The sequence below is a fragment of the Sciurus vulgaris genome, assembly GCF_902686455.1.
Source record: "Sciurus vulgaris genome assembly, chromosome: 9".
Classification (NCBI taxonomy): domain Eukaryota; kingdom Metazoa; phylum Chordata; class Mammalia; order Rodentia; family Sciuridae; genus Sciurus; species Sciurus vulgaris.
This window is the reverse complement of record NC_136469.1, coordinates 142,437,868-142,453,634: the sequence shown is the minus strand read 5'-3', so window position 1 is coordinate 142,453,634 and position 15,767 is coordinate 142,437,868. Positions and strand designations below refer to the sequence as shown.

Here is a 15,767-nt window from a genome sequence, read left to right as displayed (position 1 = left end):
GGTCTCTGACAACAGCCCATTTGTCCCAGGACAGTGAGGTAGTTTGCAGAAAGGACAAAGAAAAGTGCCCAGGGACAGTTTGCAAGACATACGGCTTATAGGGAAAAGCTCACGAGAGGCCAGGGACTGCCCAGGAGTTCTGAGGCACAGGCTGACGGCTCCTGTCCCCCACGGGGCTTCTCCATGCAGCGCCTCCTCTCCCTCACTGTGTTGGTGGCTGGCTGACAAGTGACACGTGCCACCCACAGCGCCCCAGTCCCATGCCATCCCCACTCAGGGAGGGGCTCTGTAGGTCAGGTGTCTCCGCCTGCTCGTCCGAGCGGCCTCCCTGGGAGCGGCTGTGCTGTGTGTGTGAGGGAAGTGGATTTCTCCAGATGACACTCATCCCCATGTGTGAGAGAAAGCCAGGGTCCATCAAGATGTCGCGCATCAGACGCTTCAGTCCAGGCCTATCCTCACTGTCCCCTAACTTGGCTGGGCGTTGGAAACGGAAAGGGGGCCTTCAGGGACGTGGCATACAGCCCCCATTTTCTTCAAGGATGGTAGAAGAGTGACCTGTCTTTCCACATGGCGGTACCAAGTGGCACCTTCCCAGGAGAGAAGAGAGCAGAGCGTCCGGAGGCGGAACTCTACTCCTGAGAGTGTTGGTGTCAAGGGGTCGCCGGGGCGCCCGCCACTCCTGGGTGCTATCTCTGTGCCAGGCGCTCGTCAGCTTGACCTAAAGGGCTGCTGTCAGGAGTCCCCACCTCACAGGTGAGCAGTGAGAGGGACCGGGGACTTGTCCGTGGTCTCACAACAGGTCTCAGTGCCTATTTAAAGAGCAGAGGACCACTTCCTGGGTGCGGCACCCACCGCCTCCCGCCCCGATCGCGCCCGCGATGCTGGCGCTGCGCTCCGGCTCCCGCCTACTCGGCCTGCTCCCTGCCCCTCGCTCCGCGCCTGCGCCTCTCGGCGGCCCGCACCTGCGGCGGCGGCGGCGGCCGCAACCCATCCTCTTCCTCCTCTGGGAACCCGCTTGTGTACCTGGATGTCGGCGCCGACGGGCAGCCACTCGGCCGCGTGGTGCTGGAGCTGAAAACAGATGTCGTACCAAAAACAGCAGAGAACTTCAGAGCCCTGTGCACTGGTGAGAAGGGCTTCGGCTACAAAGGCTCGACCTTCCATAGGGTGACCCCTTCCTTCATGTGCCAGGCAGGCGACTTCACCAACCACAACGGCACTGGGGGCAAGTCCATCTATGGGAGCCGCTTTCCTGATGAGAACTTCACACTGAAGCATGTGGGGCCAGGTGTTCTGTCCATGGCAAATGCGGGCCCCAACACCAATGGCTCCCAGTTCTTCATTTGTACCATAAAGACAGACTGGTTGGATGGCAAGCATGTTGTGTTTGGCCACATCAAAGAGGGCATGGATGTTGTGAAGAAAATTGAATCTTTTGGCTCTAAGAGTGGGAAGACATCCAAGAAGATTGTTATCACGGACTGTGGCCAGCTGAGCTAACTCACAGCCAGGGTGCTAGGACGGCAGCTAGGACTTGCCCAGGTCGCTGCCCAGGGCCCTTGGTGAAGGTACCCCCATGAGCTGCCGGTGCTGGCTCCACTGCCACTGTGTGTGTGCTTGAGGAAGGCTGCCTAGGACATGCCCCTCTGCAGGAACCCAGACTGCTTCCCTGACGGTCCCCTTCCTCACCACCCTGTTTCTTGGCATCTAAGATGACTTCATGCCACACACCCCATCAGGCATTGCTGATGATCACCTTGCCCAAGTTCATCTGCAATGTAGGTGGTGGAGACAGGTCAGCATGCAGTAAAGGTTTCTACCTTATCCTTCACCTCGAGGACAGCCGTTTGCTGTAAAAGGGCTTTGATACCTGTTCAATATTGTCTTCCTAATTGTAATAATTTTATAAAATTGCCTGGAAATGAAGCTGTGACACTATACCATGCTGTGATGTGACTGAGTTGGTGGCACAGGACTCAGAACCTCAGAGCCTGGCCTTTGAGACACAACTCGGGGCTTTTATAGAAGCTCCCAAGATGCCTTTCCTTCCATCACTGTGAATCCCATTGGTTTGCTGCTCTCATTTTTGAGGAGGATCTGTGGGTGGAAGCGGGTGAACCTGGGAACAAATCTGTTGCTAGCTGTGCCTAGTCAGTGTGAATCACTGTCAAAAATGGAGCCTGTAAGCGCCCTGTGCTCAGGAGGAAAGTATTTCCTGGTGGGCTTTGTTTTTTATGTGTGTTGAATAAATTTAATCTACTGATGATGTGGGTTTCTAGAACATTCTGTGTTCACCTTAAATGTGATAATAAATCCTATTTTCTATTAAAAAAATAAATAAATAAATAAAGAGCAGATGCACGGGAAGCGAGCAGGGATGAGGGCGCTTTCAGACCCAGCACCCCAGCCCCAGAAGAAACCCAGGCAGGAAGCACTGGAGAACAGGACTGGACAGGACTGGCTCTAAATGAGCCAAAGATGCTGGATTCTCCTGGGCAGAGGCCCTCCCGCCACCTGCCCCCTACGCGGGACCCATGCTCTGACTCCAGCCCTTCCCCTCAGGGCCCGGAAGGTGTGGGTTGGCGACTCCCCACCTGTGCAGAGGAGCCACCCCGTTACTTCGGCCCTCCTGGCAAGTGCACTGCGCTCTCCCAAACACCTGGCGGACCCTGGCAAGCGCGCTCTGCTATGGGAGCCCGGCTTTGCTCCCTAGCTAGCTGACCGGCTCCCAGAGCTGGTGGAGGGGTGGAATCAAGCCCGCGCTCAGGAACAGAGTGCCTGGGGACAGGCTCCCTGCACCCCGGCAAACCACGGACTTCCCAATCTGCCCTCCCGGCTGCTGGCCAGGCTCCTCGTGGGCGGGCTCGATGCCTCCCAGCCCAGCACAAGTGGCTGCAGGCGCAGGGGGACAGGCTGTCCCGGCGTCCTGCTCTCTAAGTCAAAGGCACTTGAACGTCGGGGGCATAGAGGTCACTTGGGCCTCTCGTCGTTTCTTAGACGCAGAGACGAAGCCCCCATGGAAGACACTGTGCTGGAGCCAGCAGCACCCTCCCCGCGAGGGCCAGGAGGTCGGGGCCACAGAACAGCAGACGCCTGGCTCCACTGCCTCGGCTCCCGGCCACTTCCCCACCAGCTGCCCAGCGACCCCACCCAGTCCCTGCTGCACGGTCTGCAGCCTGCAGAGGGTCCCGCACTGGGCGGCTGCTTCTCCCCGCTTCTCCAGGTCTTTGTTTCCTCAGGAGGGCTCCCGGCCGTGGGAGGCCTGTGAGCAACTCCTCGCTTTCCCCTGCTGGCCTGCCTGGGTCAGCTCTGTCCTCCATCCCAGCCAGGACTCTAAGAGGATGGAAGGGGGTCATTCTGCCCTGCCTGGGTTCTGAAGTTCCTCCATGACTGTCGTGGGCTCTGTTTTCCCAGAGAGAAGCTCCTTGTCAGGGAGGCTGGGCCTCCCCAGGGGCAGAGGGATCTGCAGGCCAGGGCTGGGCCTCTAGCTCACACCTCTTCTCCCTGTGCTCCCTGAGAGGCCTCGGCACAGCACCGAGGACACCCCTTCCGGTCTCCACAGAGGCCCAGCCTGGCAGGATGGACATGCTGACGCAAGGGCCAGATTCGTGGCATTAACTACCGTCGGGTAAGCTCGGCCCACCGAAACGCAACTCGGGAACCCAGATTGCAAACCTGTAAACAGGTCATGGCAAGTGCCTGGGCTCAGAGGTCACACAGGATCAGGATGGGCCCTCATCCCCCACAACGGGTGTCCTTGTGGAAGAGGAGCCTGGACAGACTCATGCAGGGAGGAGGCCCTGTGGAGATGAAGGCAGAGGTCTGGAGGAGGTTCTAGAAGCCAAGGAGCCCCAAGGAGGCCAGAACCGCAGGGGCTGGGACAGACTGGCCGCTTGACAACCTAAGCCCTCCTCCACCAGGGCTCAACCTTGGCCCAGCCTTGGACCAACCGCACACTGTCTAACAGCTCTGCCCACCTCCCTGGGGTGACCAGGTCCCTTAAAGTGCCACCTGGGAAGCTCAAGGCAACATAAAGAACACCTGCCTGGTCCAGCGACGCCGGCAGCAGGGCTGGCACCACCCTACCAGGCAGCTCGGAGCCACCCCTCACTGCTGCTGCCCGGGCGGGTTTACGTGGACCCTGCTTCCTGGATCTTGTGCTCGTCTGCCTGCTGACCCCTGTGAGCCCTGCTCACCCCCATCAAAGCACCGCTCGCTGTGCAGATCCAAGCGTAGCCTGGCCAGGCATCTCTTTCGTTGCGATGTCGCTGGCGGGAGTCCGCCTTCGGGAAGTGCAAGGCCGATGGGGCACCCACTGGCAGCAAGGTGACCTCAGGGGTCCCTGCCCCCGCGCAGGCCCAGGCCCGGCCTTCCTTCAGGCCTCCGATCCCCCTTGCAGTCGGCTAGCTCTCCCCCAGCCGCGGGGCCCGGCTTCCCCTCACAGCAAGGGGCTGCGGCAGTGTTGTGAGGCCCTCAGAGAGGTGCCCGTCTCCCACCTAACATTCGGGAAGCCTGCTGACCCAGGCCTGGCCAGTGGGTGGTGTGTGAAGCTGCCAACGGGGTGACTTGTTCCGCAGCCACAGGGAACCGTGGGGCGTGGGGAATGAGAACGGCCTGAGGCCCCTCTGTGCAGCCGCTGCTCGGGGCACAGAGCCCCTGTGGCCTCCCACAGCAGAACCCCGCGGGCAGCCCCCGGGAGCAGCGTCCACAGACCCCACACAGCACCGCGAGCAACCGGGGCAGAGGCAGAGGCGTCGGCAGCGCACCCTTTACTTGATCAGGCGGCAGGTGGGGCATCATCCATAAACAGACCGCGCCGGCGGGGCTCGTGTCCACTTGGGGCCAGCAGGCACTTCTAGAGATGGAAAGGACCAGGATCCATGGCTGAGCACCAAACTGTGGGCCACTGTTTTGAAAAGAAAGAAATTCAAAAGAGTAGGCCTGGCCCGTGGTCAGCACATGGGTGCTTCTGACATTTTCTGAATTTTTTCCTGCCTCAAGTGGTTTTGTTTCTAACTGGTTCTAAAGCCCAAGGATATTCGCTGAGCTTTGAGGGCATCCCCGAGGGTCCTCCAGTACCTGTTCCTAGTTCCCTGCTTAGAGGTCCAGGGGCCTCCACCCGAGTGCAGCCGTTCTCTCCAGGTGTCTCCTCTGCCAGCCAAGTCTCCCCCCTGCTGCCCCACCCCTGTGCCCTTGTGGCTGTCTTCCTGGCATCTCCTGTGAGTCTCCAGTTCCTTGTCATCCTGAGGATGGGCAGAACACGGTCCTCTCCAGCGGGTCCTGGAGGCTGGAGACACAGCTACGCTGCCTCGGCTTATCCTCCTACAGTTCTGGAGTCCAGACGCCTAAAATCATCCACAAGACAGTTGCGGCAGGGCCAGCCCCTGGAGGCTCTAGGGAAGCCCCGTCCCCTGCCTGCTCCAGCCTGGGGAGGCCGCCCATGTCCCTTGGCAGTGGCCTGTGCTCCTTCAAAGCCAGTGGCACCACGTCACACCTCAGGGGTCACGCTGCCCTCCTTCCCGTCAACCTGCCTCTGCTCCTCTGCTCCAGGCGGGGCCCAGGAGGACAACCCACAGTGCCCGCCCCTCCCGGCATCCGCTGTCACACCTGCAGAGTCCCATCCGTCCGATGTGTTGGGCAATGCTGCATGTGAATGTGTGCCCATGCTTGAGCTGGGAACTTTGTCCCCAAGCCACGGTGCTGAGAGGCAGGGCCTTCCAGAGTCGAGAAGGACGGGTGTCATCACGGGGGTGTGGTAGGAAAGTGAGCTGGGCCTCTGTCCCTCTGGCCTTCTACCGGTCACCAGCGACGGCACTTACCAGGGGCAGCGCAGGTGATATTCTTTGCTCCCAGACGCTAGGGCTTGATACCTGCAGGGTGCCGTCACACCACCCTGGGGTGGAGTTCTCCTCCCTCTCTCGGCGACAGCAGAGCCCACTGGCTGCCCCTCCCTGCCCCTGCCGTGTTCCTGGCTCTCTGCCTCGTTCTCCAGGCCTCCGAGCAGAGGAGCGCCACTTTCCCAGGGTCCTCAGAGGGAGGTTCGCCCGGCCTCCTAGGAAGCAGCCCACCCCTGCTTGCCAAACTGCAAGCTCAGGGCAGGACCCAGTCCCCAGCGAGCCCTGACGCCGAGCTGGGCTTGAGGTGCGCAGCAGTGCAGGGTTCCCATGTCTCCCCGACTTAGGTACACTTCAGCCGCTGTCCCGAGAGCCCTGCAGGCACCGGTCACCGCAGTGCGCACTCACAGCCCTGCTCTGGACGAGCTCGCTTCCGGCTTCTCCTCCGAACCCTCACGCCAAGCCCACAGTGCGGGGTCATCAGGGAGCAGGGACACTAAGGCTCCGTGAGCTGGGATTGCCCGCCAGGGTGCACAGCGGTGAGCAGTGGTGGCCTGGGCATGCACAGTTCTGCCCACGGTGTGCTAGGCCAGTGCTCAGCCCTGGGCAACATGGGGCTGCAGGGCCAGCACCAGGCACCCAGGCCTCCTCGCTGTGGCCTCGCCCCTGTCTGGGTTCCTTCTTCCCTGTCCCCTTGCCACCTCTGGCCCAGGTAAGGGAGCGAGGAGCCAAGACCAGGGAACGTACTCCCTCCAGCCGCGGTGAGCGGCAGGTGACCACCCCACGGTCAGGTGGCTTGGCAGTCCAGGGTCCCTGAGGGGAGGGTGCTGAGGAAAGGGGGGTCTACCGAGGACAGTGCCTACCTGTGGGGGCACCAGGAGGAGTGTGGGAAATAGCACGCCCACACTGCACAGCAACCGTGCCAGGCAGGCGTCTGCTCCTAGCAGGGACCCAAGGGGAGATGAGGGCCCCGGGCTCAGCCCCGGGAAACAGCTGTTGGCTGAGCCGTGGGGCTCGCGCTCTTGCAGCTCATCCAGCACTTCATCGTGAGAAGAGAAGCTCGGAAGTGGACCAGTCGCTGTAACTTAACCCTTGCCACATACACTCACCTGGCACCAAGACGCTGGCTCCTGAAAACCTCCCTCCCTCGGAGCAGGGCCAAAACCAGGCCAGTGGCCCGCTAGCCAGCTTTTTGGCTGCTGTGACTCACTGACCCGACCAGCACTCGAGGAGGAGAGTTTATCTGAGGGCTCACGGCTTCTGAGGTCCCAGTCCATAGAAGGCCGGCTGCATTCCCCAGGGCCAGAGGTGAGGCTGGACATCCCGGCGGGAGAGTGTGCAGAGGGAAGCAGCTCACCTGGTGGTCAGGAAGCAGAGACGGCACTCTCCAGATACAGACATGGACCCAAAGCCACGCCCAAGGCCACCTCCCCAGCCAGGCCCACCATCGGTTAGTCCCATCAGGGACTCAGTCACTGGGTTAAGGCTCTCTCAGCCCCTGCACTTCTCCTCCGGAGCTTCCTCATCGTCTCGCCCTGAACTTGTGGGGGACACCACACATCCAAGCCGTAGCACAGGTCCAGGGAAGAACTCCAGGGCAGACCCAGAGGGCCGTGCTCTGTGACAGGGTGGTTCATCGAGACTTCAAACACGGGCAGGACCTGTCAAGGAGGGGCTCAGGGGGCAGATCTGGGGTGATCTGACATCAAAAAAGAAAGATGGGCCGGGGCACAGCTCAGTCCGTGGAGGGCTGGCCTCACAGCACAGGCCCTGGGTCGACCCCCAGCACCGCAAGGAAAAATACAAAAAGAATGATGGCAATAACGGGCACCAGCACGCTGGGACAAAGGGAGCGCCGCGCGAGGGGGCAGTGGACACGGCCACCGTCTGGGTGGACGGAATGAGGTGATACGACACTGCCCTCCTGAACCGTCATTCTAGAAATGGGTGGAGGCGGGGACAGAGGTCGGACGCGCAATGCCTGGTGAAAGCTGCGGGGGTCGGCAGGTCACTCGCCTCCAGCAGCACCGACAGGGACAGCCGCCCCAGGTGTCTCAGGGAGTGGCCCACCCCGAGGCGGCACCCGCCCTGAACCTGGGTCTGTGCTGAGCACACAGCCCGACGGTCCAAAGCCAGGGGCCTTCTGAGAGCAGGCGGCAGGAGCTCGCACTGAGCGCTGCCCTGCACTGGCCGCACCCTCCCGAGCGTCCCGGAGGCCCCAGCCTCACCACTGAGCCACTGTGGGCCCCGCCCTCCAGCCCAGACCCATCTTTGCATGACAGGTAGTTCGGGAAGGGGCGAGTGGGGCTCTGGGGTGCCTACAGAGTCCTGCCGCTCCACGCGCACGCCCAGCCGCACGCTGTCGAGCACCTTCGTGTGCATTCCACTTCCGTGTGCACACTGCACTTCCACTCGACGTGCACACACACGATACGGCTCCCGACAGCAGGCTCCTGAAAGAGGAGGGACGCCGGGCACGGGCAGACCCCACGCCTCTGAAGAAGGAGGCAGCCTGGAGCAGAGATGCACAAAGGCCACGCCGTCGACAGAGCCCGCGGGAAGAGCTAGGTGCAGAACGGCAAGTCGCTGCTTGCTGCCCGGACCTGCAGTTACGCGGCTGCGCTGATGCAGTCACCCGCAGAAAGACCCCTGGCCGCCCAGGGTGGGTACTGCAGGTGGAGAGGGAGCCCGCAGGGTGGACGCCTGCCGCGCTTCAGCTCCTCATCAGCAGCAGCTCCAGGAGGGAAGCTTCGCTTCCGGAGCCTCAGGTTTGCATGTTGCCAGGGAAGAGGGAGGAGTGGGAGTGGGGGGGGCAGCTTCTAGACCTAGAGGTATGAACATGACCAGCCCCTGCTGTCCCCCACCCAGCTGCCCTGGGACTGCACTTCAGGGAGGGGACACAGCTTCTGCCTCCCCTTCCAGAATGCTGTTCCCACGTGGCCTTCCCTGGCCACCCCTCCAGCTGTGCCCCCACACCTCTTCCCTCTGACCCCAGTCCAGGGCCAGGAGCCCCGTGATCTTCTCATCTGCCCAGAGGACAGCGAGCACGGGAGACATGGACCACGCCACCTGGGGTCACAATTGTCACCAACGTGGAGCTGAGAGGTCGGCTCCCTCTGGGTGCAGAACACCCCCAGCCCTACCTGCCGCGCCTTCTGCAGGTCTGGGCCTCTTCGGAACTCAGCTCAGCCCCCACGCAGCTGGGCTGGGAGCCTGTCACCTGCAGGCCACCCCTGCACCCCCGGTCATCTGACCTATTGGCCAGTTACTTCTCCATTAGGCCCACAGTCCAGGGACCACAGAGGCTACAACAAGTCAGCTTGTCCCTGTGCCCTTGGAGTTCAAAAGAGGGAGGGAGAGGGGTCGCCCAGGCCAGCAGCAGGCCAGCCCTGGGCCTGGATGCAGGCACTCTCCGGGCTTCCCAGCGCCTCTGCGGCCTGGCTGGCGACACTGCATTTGCTCTCCCAGGTCCTGCCCCACCTGTGCCCAGGGGGTTGCCTTCCAAGGCCCACCTGCCCTACCCTCTGGCTTCCAGGTGAGACCAGCCACCGGGACAGGGCAGGCAGGACAGTGGGTGGGGTCTCTTCACCCTTCCTCCTGCCCATACCATGGTCTGACCCCCTGTGCTCCTCTCTGGATGGCCCAGCTCCTGACAGGCAGATGCTGGCCCCTCTCCTGTCCACAGCCATCACCTTCCCTGGGCACGGCCTCCAGCCCCTGGCCTCTGCCCAGTGGGTCCCCTCGCCCCGCAGGTCTCTACGAACAGGGCCTTCATGAGCCCCTTTCAGCCCCGCCCTTGGAGCCCTGGGTGCTGTGACCGCGACGTCCTCTGGAAATGGTCTTTGCCGACGTGACTGAGTCGAGGACATTGAGCTCGTCCTGTAGAGATGGATCGCACCCGCGAGGAAGGAGAGGGGACGAGAGATGCTCCTGGCGAGGCAGGAGGACGGAGGCAGAGGCTGGAGAGGCCCAGCTGCAGGAGAGGCCTGGAACGGGGCCCCGGAACCAGCAGGAACCGACCGCCTGCCTCCTGACTCTGGGCTTCCAGCCTCCAGAGCAGCCGGAGCCTTCGCTCCTCGGGGGCTGGGCCAGGTCACAGGGACTTGCTTTTCCGTGGAGGGCACAGAAATGCCCTCGGCACGGCACGGCCTCTTGCCCCCTCCTGGACCTCCCAGCCGCACTCGGCAGCCACCTCTTCGTCCCACATCTGCTGCCACTGGAGCAGCAGAGGCAGGCGCCAGGCTCGGTGGGGTTGTCATCCAGGCTGTGGCCGCAGCACTGGGGGAGGCCAGGGCACCTGCGAGCCTCTCACCAAGGTCCCCGTTGGCTCATGGTGTGGCCAGACCCCTCCTCTCTTTTTCAAATCTGTTCTTTCTTGATATGCGTGCAAGGAGAGCGTGTTCTGATGTGTGACCCACACATGGAGCGTGGCTTCCCACTCTTGAGGTTGTACGTGATGCGGAGTCACCCTGGTCGTGTGTTCACGTATGGAGGTAGGACAGTGATGTCCAAGTCGTTCCACTGTCTTTCCTGTTCCCATCCCCCTTTGTCTAGTCCGAAGTACTTCTATTCTTCCCTCCCGCTCCCCCTCATTGTGTGTCAGCATCTGCTTATCAGAGAGAACATTCTTCGGTTCTTTGGGATTAGCTTATTTCACTTAGCATGCTAGTATTCAGTTTCATTCATTTATGGGCGAATGCCATCATTTTATTCCTCTTTATGGCTGAGTAGTATTCCATTGTGTATATGTACCACAGTTTCTTTATCCATCATCTGTTGAAGGGCACCTAGTTTGGTTCCATAGCTCAGCTATTGTGATTGGAGCAGCTATGAACATTGATGTGTTTATACATTTGATGTGTTGAGGTGTCACTGCAGTGTGCTGATTTTAAGCCCTTTGGGTATAAGCTGAGGAGTGGGATGGCTGGGTCAATGGTGGGTCCATTCCAGGTTTTCTGAGGAATCTCCACACTGCTTTCCAGAGGGACTGCACCCATCTGCAGACCCACCAGCGGTGTAGAATGTGCCTTTCCCCCTCATCCTCACCAACCTTCATTGCTCTTGTGTTCTTGATAACTGCCATTCTGACCAACGTGAGATGAAACATCAGGGTAGTTTTGATTTGCATTTCTCTAATTACTAGAGACGTTGAACATTTTTCCATATATTTGTTGAGCATTTGTATTTCTTCTGTGAAGTGCCTGTTCAGTTCCTTTGCCCATTTATTGACTGGGATATTTGGGTGTTTTTGGTGTGACGTGTTCTGAGTTCTTTGTGTATCCTGCAGATTCGCGCTCTATCTGAGGTGCAGGTGGCAGAGATTTTCTCCCACCCTGTAGGCTCTCTCTCCAGGTTCTTGACTGTGTCCTTTGCTGTGAACAGCTTTTTAGTTTGATGCATCCCATGTATTGATTCTTGATTTTACTTCTTGTGCTTCAGGGGTCTTATTGAGGAAGTCGGTTCCTAAGCCGACATGCTGGAGGGTTGGGCCTACATTAAGACCCCCCATCTGTTGACAGTCCTGCTGAAGCCGACTCTGCAAGAGGCTCCGGAATCCTGGGGCCACAGCCAGGGACAAGTGCCACCAGCCCGTGTCTCTGGAGAGCTGCTCGGTGATGCCACCAGGTTCCCAGGTGCTTCCCCTTGGGGCACTCGGGCCATCCATGTGGCCAGGAGGCAGTGCTGGGGCAGATTCCCGGCCTTGTGCCGAGACACAAATCTCAGGGCCTCCAGTGCTGTCATTCACCAGCTGCTTGGAGGCAGGAAGCCGCCATAGGTCGCGACCCACCTGGCAAGAGCTACTGCTCTGCAGATCACCTCTCGTCAGGGGAAGCACCGCCAAGCCTCCTGGACTGGGCCAGCTTAGTGTTTCTGCTTTCCCTCCTTCTGCCAGCTGGCCCTCCTGTGCCCAGCACTGCCTGTGTGTCTGGATCAATCCCCTGATGGCTGAACGGACGCGTCGGGGTGGTGGACACTGAAGGGAGTGGGCCTAGTTGAAAGAAATGGGTCCTCAGGTGTGCCCCAGGGCCTACATCTTGTCCCCAGCCCCTCCTTCTCTCTGCTTCTTGGCTGCTATGACCGGAACACCCTCCCTGCTGAGGTGTCTGCATTGCCTCAGGCACAAACAATGGAACCAAGTGACTGTGTCTGAGATCTCTGAAACCGTGAGCCAAAATAAATCCTTCCTCCTTTAAATTTTTCCCAGGCATTTTGTCACAGTAATGGAAAACTGACTCACACATAAGGACACCAGTCAGTTGGATGAGGGCCACCTGATGACCTCATTTTTTACCTATCTCCAAATGCAGTCAGAGTCAGTTGCTGGGGTCAGGGCTTCAACATGCATTTGGAGAGGACACACTCCTCAAATGGAGATGGATCCTCTTCCCTGTGTGGAGGTGAAAAGGTTGTACTGTGCACTCAGGCAGCCCGCAGCATGAGCATCCTGATTCTCCCAGCAGGATTGGGACACCCCCGCTACATCCAGGGTCAGAACAGGGCTGCCTGTGACAGAAGATCACGGTCAGCAGCTGAGGGCTTCCTCCTGTGGTAGGTGAGCGGGTCCACCACCACCTTGCCCCCTCCCCTGCCAGTGGAGCTGAGGACCTCCTTGCAGCAGGACCAGCCTTGTGCCTGGTTCCAGCCTGCAGGGCAGGGAGAGGTGGGAGGTGCACCCTCCCAGCCCGGCCAGCAGGTCCCTCGCTCCCATCTGCCTCCATCCCTGGTCCTGGGGCATCCTGGAGCCCGAGGAGGGCACTCTGGCATCACACAGACCACCCTGGATGGGGGCTGGGAGAGCTAGGCTCCAAGAGTAGGGCTGGAGAGGGGGCGCGGCCTCGGGATGGAGGGTTTCAGGGTCTGAGGTGCTGGGTGGGCTGCCAGTTCTCGTCTCCACCCACAGATGAAGAACAGCCTCCACCTTGGTAGGAAAGGGCTGAGCACACTTCCCACCGGGAATGGGCCAAGGCTGCCGAGGGCCACCGGGGGAGGGCCCCAGGAGAGGGTGCTGCACCGCTGAGCCCCCAGCCCTGCGTGAGTGCGCGGTGCGGCCTTCCCCTCCCCACACGGGGAAGAGAACCATCTCCATTAGGGGAGGAAAGGGAATGAGCTCTGTTACCCGCAGGAGTAGGAAGACGGCTTCCGGAGACAGATGACAGACATGACTGATGGCTGGGCCGTGATTCCCGAGGGGAGGGCAGAAAAACCAAGTCCTCAGACGGAGGCGCGGGGCAGGGAGCGGCAGGCCGGAGAATCCCAGTGTAGGGCTGGGCTGTGGGTGGACGCGGTAGGACAGCTGGCCACCCAACAAGCAGTTTGAAGGTGAGAAGCGCCTCCCTGACACCCGGATAGGACTTCCTGCCCCGAGAGGTGGAGGCAGGCCGCTGGCCCAAGGTCGATCCACACAGGAGGCCCAAACGACCTCCAGCAGGCAAGGCCAGGCCAGGTCCCCAGAGGCACCACGGGGGTAACGCACCGGACTCGGTTGCTAACCACGGTGCTGGCTGATTCTGGCCCAGACCTGGAAGGGGCCTGCTCTGATCGGGGTCCTCGGAGGGACAGGGCTCACAGGACGTGTGCACAGCAGTCTCTACCCAGGCTCCACTTTCCACGGGGCCAGTTGCCCTCAGTCAATCTTGGTCCAAAAACACTGGACGGAAAACCCCAGAAATGAACACTCCTGGGTGTTAAGTCATGCCCTGCACTGAGTGCCACCTCCTGCGTGTCCCAAACGGGCCACGCACCACCCCTCCCCGTGGTGCATCCACACCACGTGCACCCGCCACCTCAGCCACTGGGCCGTCCGGCCTCGCAGGGCTGGGCTGAGTGGCCCTGCCTCCCTTAGCCGAGGCCTCAGAGCTCAGGAGGAGCCACGCTGCCGATTTAGGGGCGCGGAGAACAGCTTCAGAATGCTTCCTCGCCTGAAGCGGCGAGAGCGCCCGCTACAAAGCACACTTCACCACGAGGCGAAGGTGCCGAGGTCTGCGCTCTTGCCGCTCGCCATCACTGGGCCCGATTCAGTGTGAACGTCTCCCAAGGTTCCGGCGTGCCCGTGACCTCGAACACACCCCCTCAGGCACGCGAGCTCTGTGGGGGTCTGTGTGTGTATACAGTTGGCTCTCAGTCCCTAGGCTCCACATCAGTGGATCCAACCAATCAAGGATCAAAAGTACCTGAGAACAAATTGTGCCTGGCTGAATGTGGACAGGCCTTCCTTGTCACTGCGCCCTGAGCAACAGTCCAGCGACTGTTGGTCGGCACTGACTTGCGTTCAGTTCTGTAAGTCTTCCGGAGGTGGCTCAGGTGAACGGGAGGCCAGCTCACAAGCAGATACTAACCGTTCCGTTTAAGGGACTCCTGGTACCTGCAGGGATCCTGGACAGTCCTCCGTGGACACCAAGCGCAGCCATGTGTGGATAAGCACAGAATTTTGTGGGGAGATAGGAGGTTTATTTCAAGGAACTGACTCCAGTGACCACGGAGACCGAAGCCCAAATCTTTAGGGCAGGCTGGGGTCCCAGGGAAGCTGCTACTGCAGCCCCGGCCTAGGGCCTAGGCCAGTGGAATGCCCTCCCTCTTGGGGAGAAGTCAGCATTTCTCCTCTTAAAGTCATCAACTGCTTGGACACAGCCCACCGGCATTATGAAGCATTATGAAGGATCATCGGTGTGACTCAGGGTGGACTAATTTCCAAGTCATCTCATCAAAAAGAAACCTTCACAGCAACACCTTCACTGACGCTGGACCTCGGCTCTGGGACCAACCAGGCGGACATGGGACATGGAATTCCACAGGCGTCTTAGGAGCCCACGTGCCTGGCCTGTGGGGGGAGGACATGGGGGCAAAGGACATGGTCCCACCTGTCTGCCCGTGGTGTAGTGCAGGTCAGGACGTGCAGTCCGCGGGCAGCCTCCCTCCTCCTGCCCAAGCTCCCGTGGGGCACAGCACCTGCAGGGTCTGGGCCTGGCTCCTCGAGGACTTCCATAGGATCAGGCTGGGATCCGGAATGAAGCTCGTGCTCATCACTGCAGAGCCCAGGGCCAGCCTCCCAGGCACCCGCTGAGCGCAGTCCAAGCTCGCGGGCTCTCTGCAAACAGGCTCCAGCAGACACTGAGGCCCGCGAGGTCGGCTCCCCGAATCTTCCCATCAAGGCCGAGCCTGTCCCTCTGAGAGGAAAAGGAGGCGAAGGGAAGCTCGCAGCCCGTGACGCCGGCAGCAGCGAGCCAGGACCCGGACCCAGGCCTGTCAGGAGCAGGGCTGAGAACCCCTCCCCTCACCTTCCCTGGACTCAGCACCAGGGAGAGCCGGGGTCCGCCGCACGTGGGGAGCCTGACTGAACTGAACTTTCTTCCATGAAGACCGCCCTGACACCACATGGGACACGCACACCAGGGTCACGGTGCAGGGGACCACAGCAGGGAGGCCCGTGGGCTCTGGGAGGCAGAGGAGGCAGCCCAGCCCCAGCCAGTGGGACGGGACTGACTCTGGAGCAGGCACACTGACCCTGCAGGCCGGCGGGTGCCACTCGGGCAGGAGCCAGGGAGGGAGGCTGCCAGCAGAGGGCATGCGGGAGCCTGGCGACCCCGCAGGCAGCCAGGGCCACCATGGCCGGTCACAGAGAACCCAGGGGTCCCGCCGGGGGCAAGTCCCAGGCAATTCCCAGTCTCTGATGGCAGAGTTGGACCCCTCCCCACCACTCAGTGGCTGTGTGGCCTTGGGCCAGGTGCTGGGCGCTCCTCTGTGTAGGAGGAAACAGTGCTCAGGTGAGGTGGTGGCACAGGAAGACTCAGAACCCCGGTGGACATGGCTACCCTGGGCACTACCACCAGGTCACCAGGGGCATGCCCTCTCTATTTTTTTAGATAAAAATACTTCATTTGGGGGAATATAAAGCAGTGCCTATTACCAGCTCAGACTCCCCTGAGAACACCTTGG

The 15,767-nt window shown here is 60.7% G+C and overlaps 2 protein-coding genes across 2 annotated transcripts in view; one reads left to right on the top strand and one right to left on the bottom strand.

Moving 5' to 3' along the window:
• The window catches only part of TADA2B (transcriptional adaptor 2B), a 438,523-nt gene that overhangs the window by 333,783 nt on the left and 88,973 nt on the right, over positions 1-15,767 (bottom strand). The gene's annotated exons all lie outside the window — the stretch shown is intronic.
• LOC306669685 (peptidyl-prolyl cis-trans isomerase F, mitochondrial-like) lies at positions 879-2,262 on the top strand (the record flags this gene model as incomplete). The annotated part of the gene is given in 2 exon segments (XM_079153797.1): positions 879-937; positions 939-2,262. Coding segments are annotated over 2 exon segments (621 nt in total). The 3' UTR covers positions 1,501-2,262.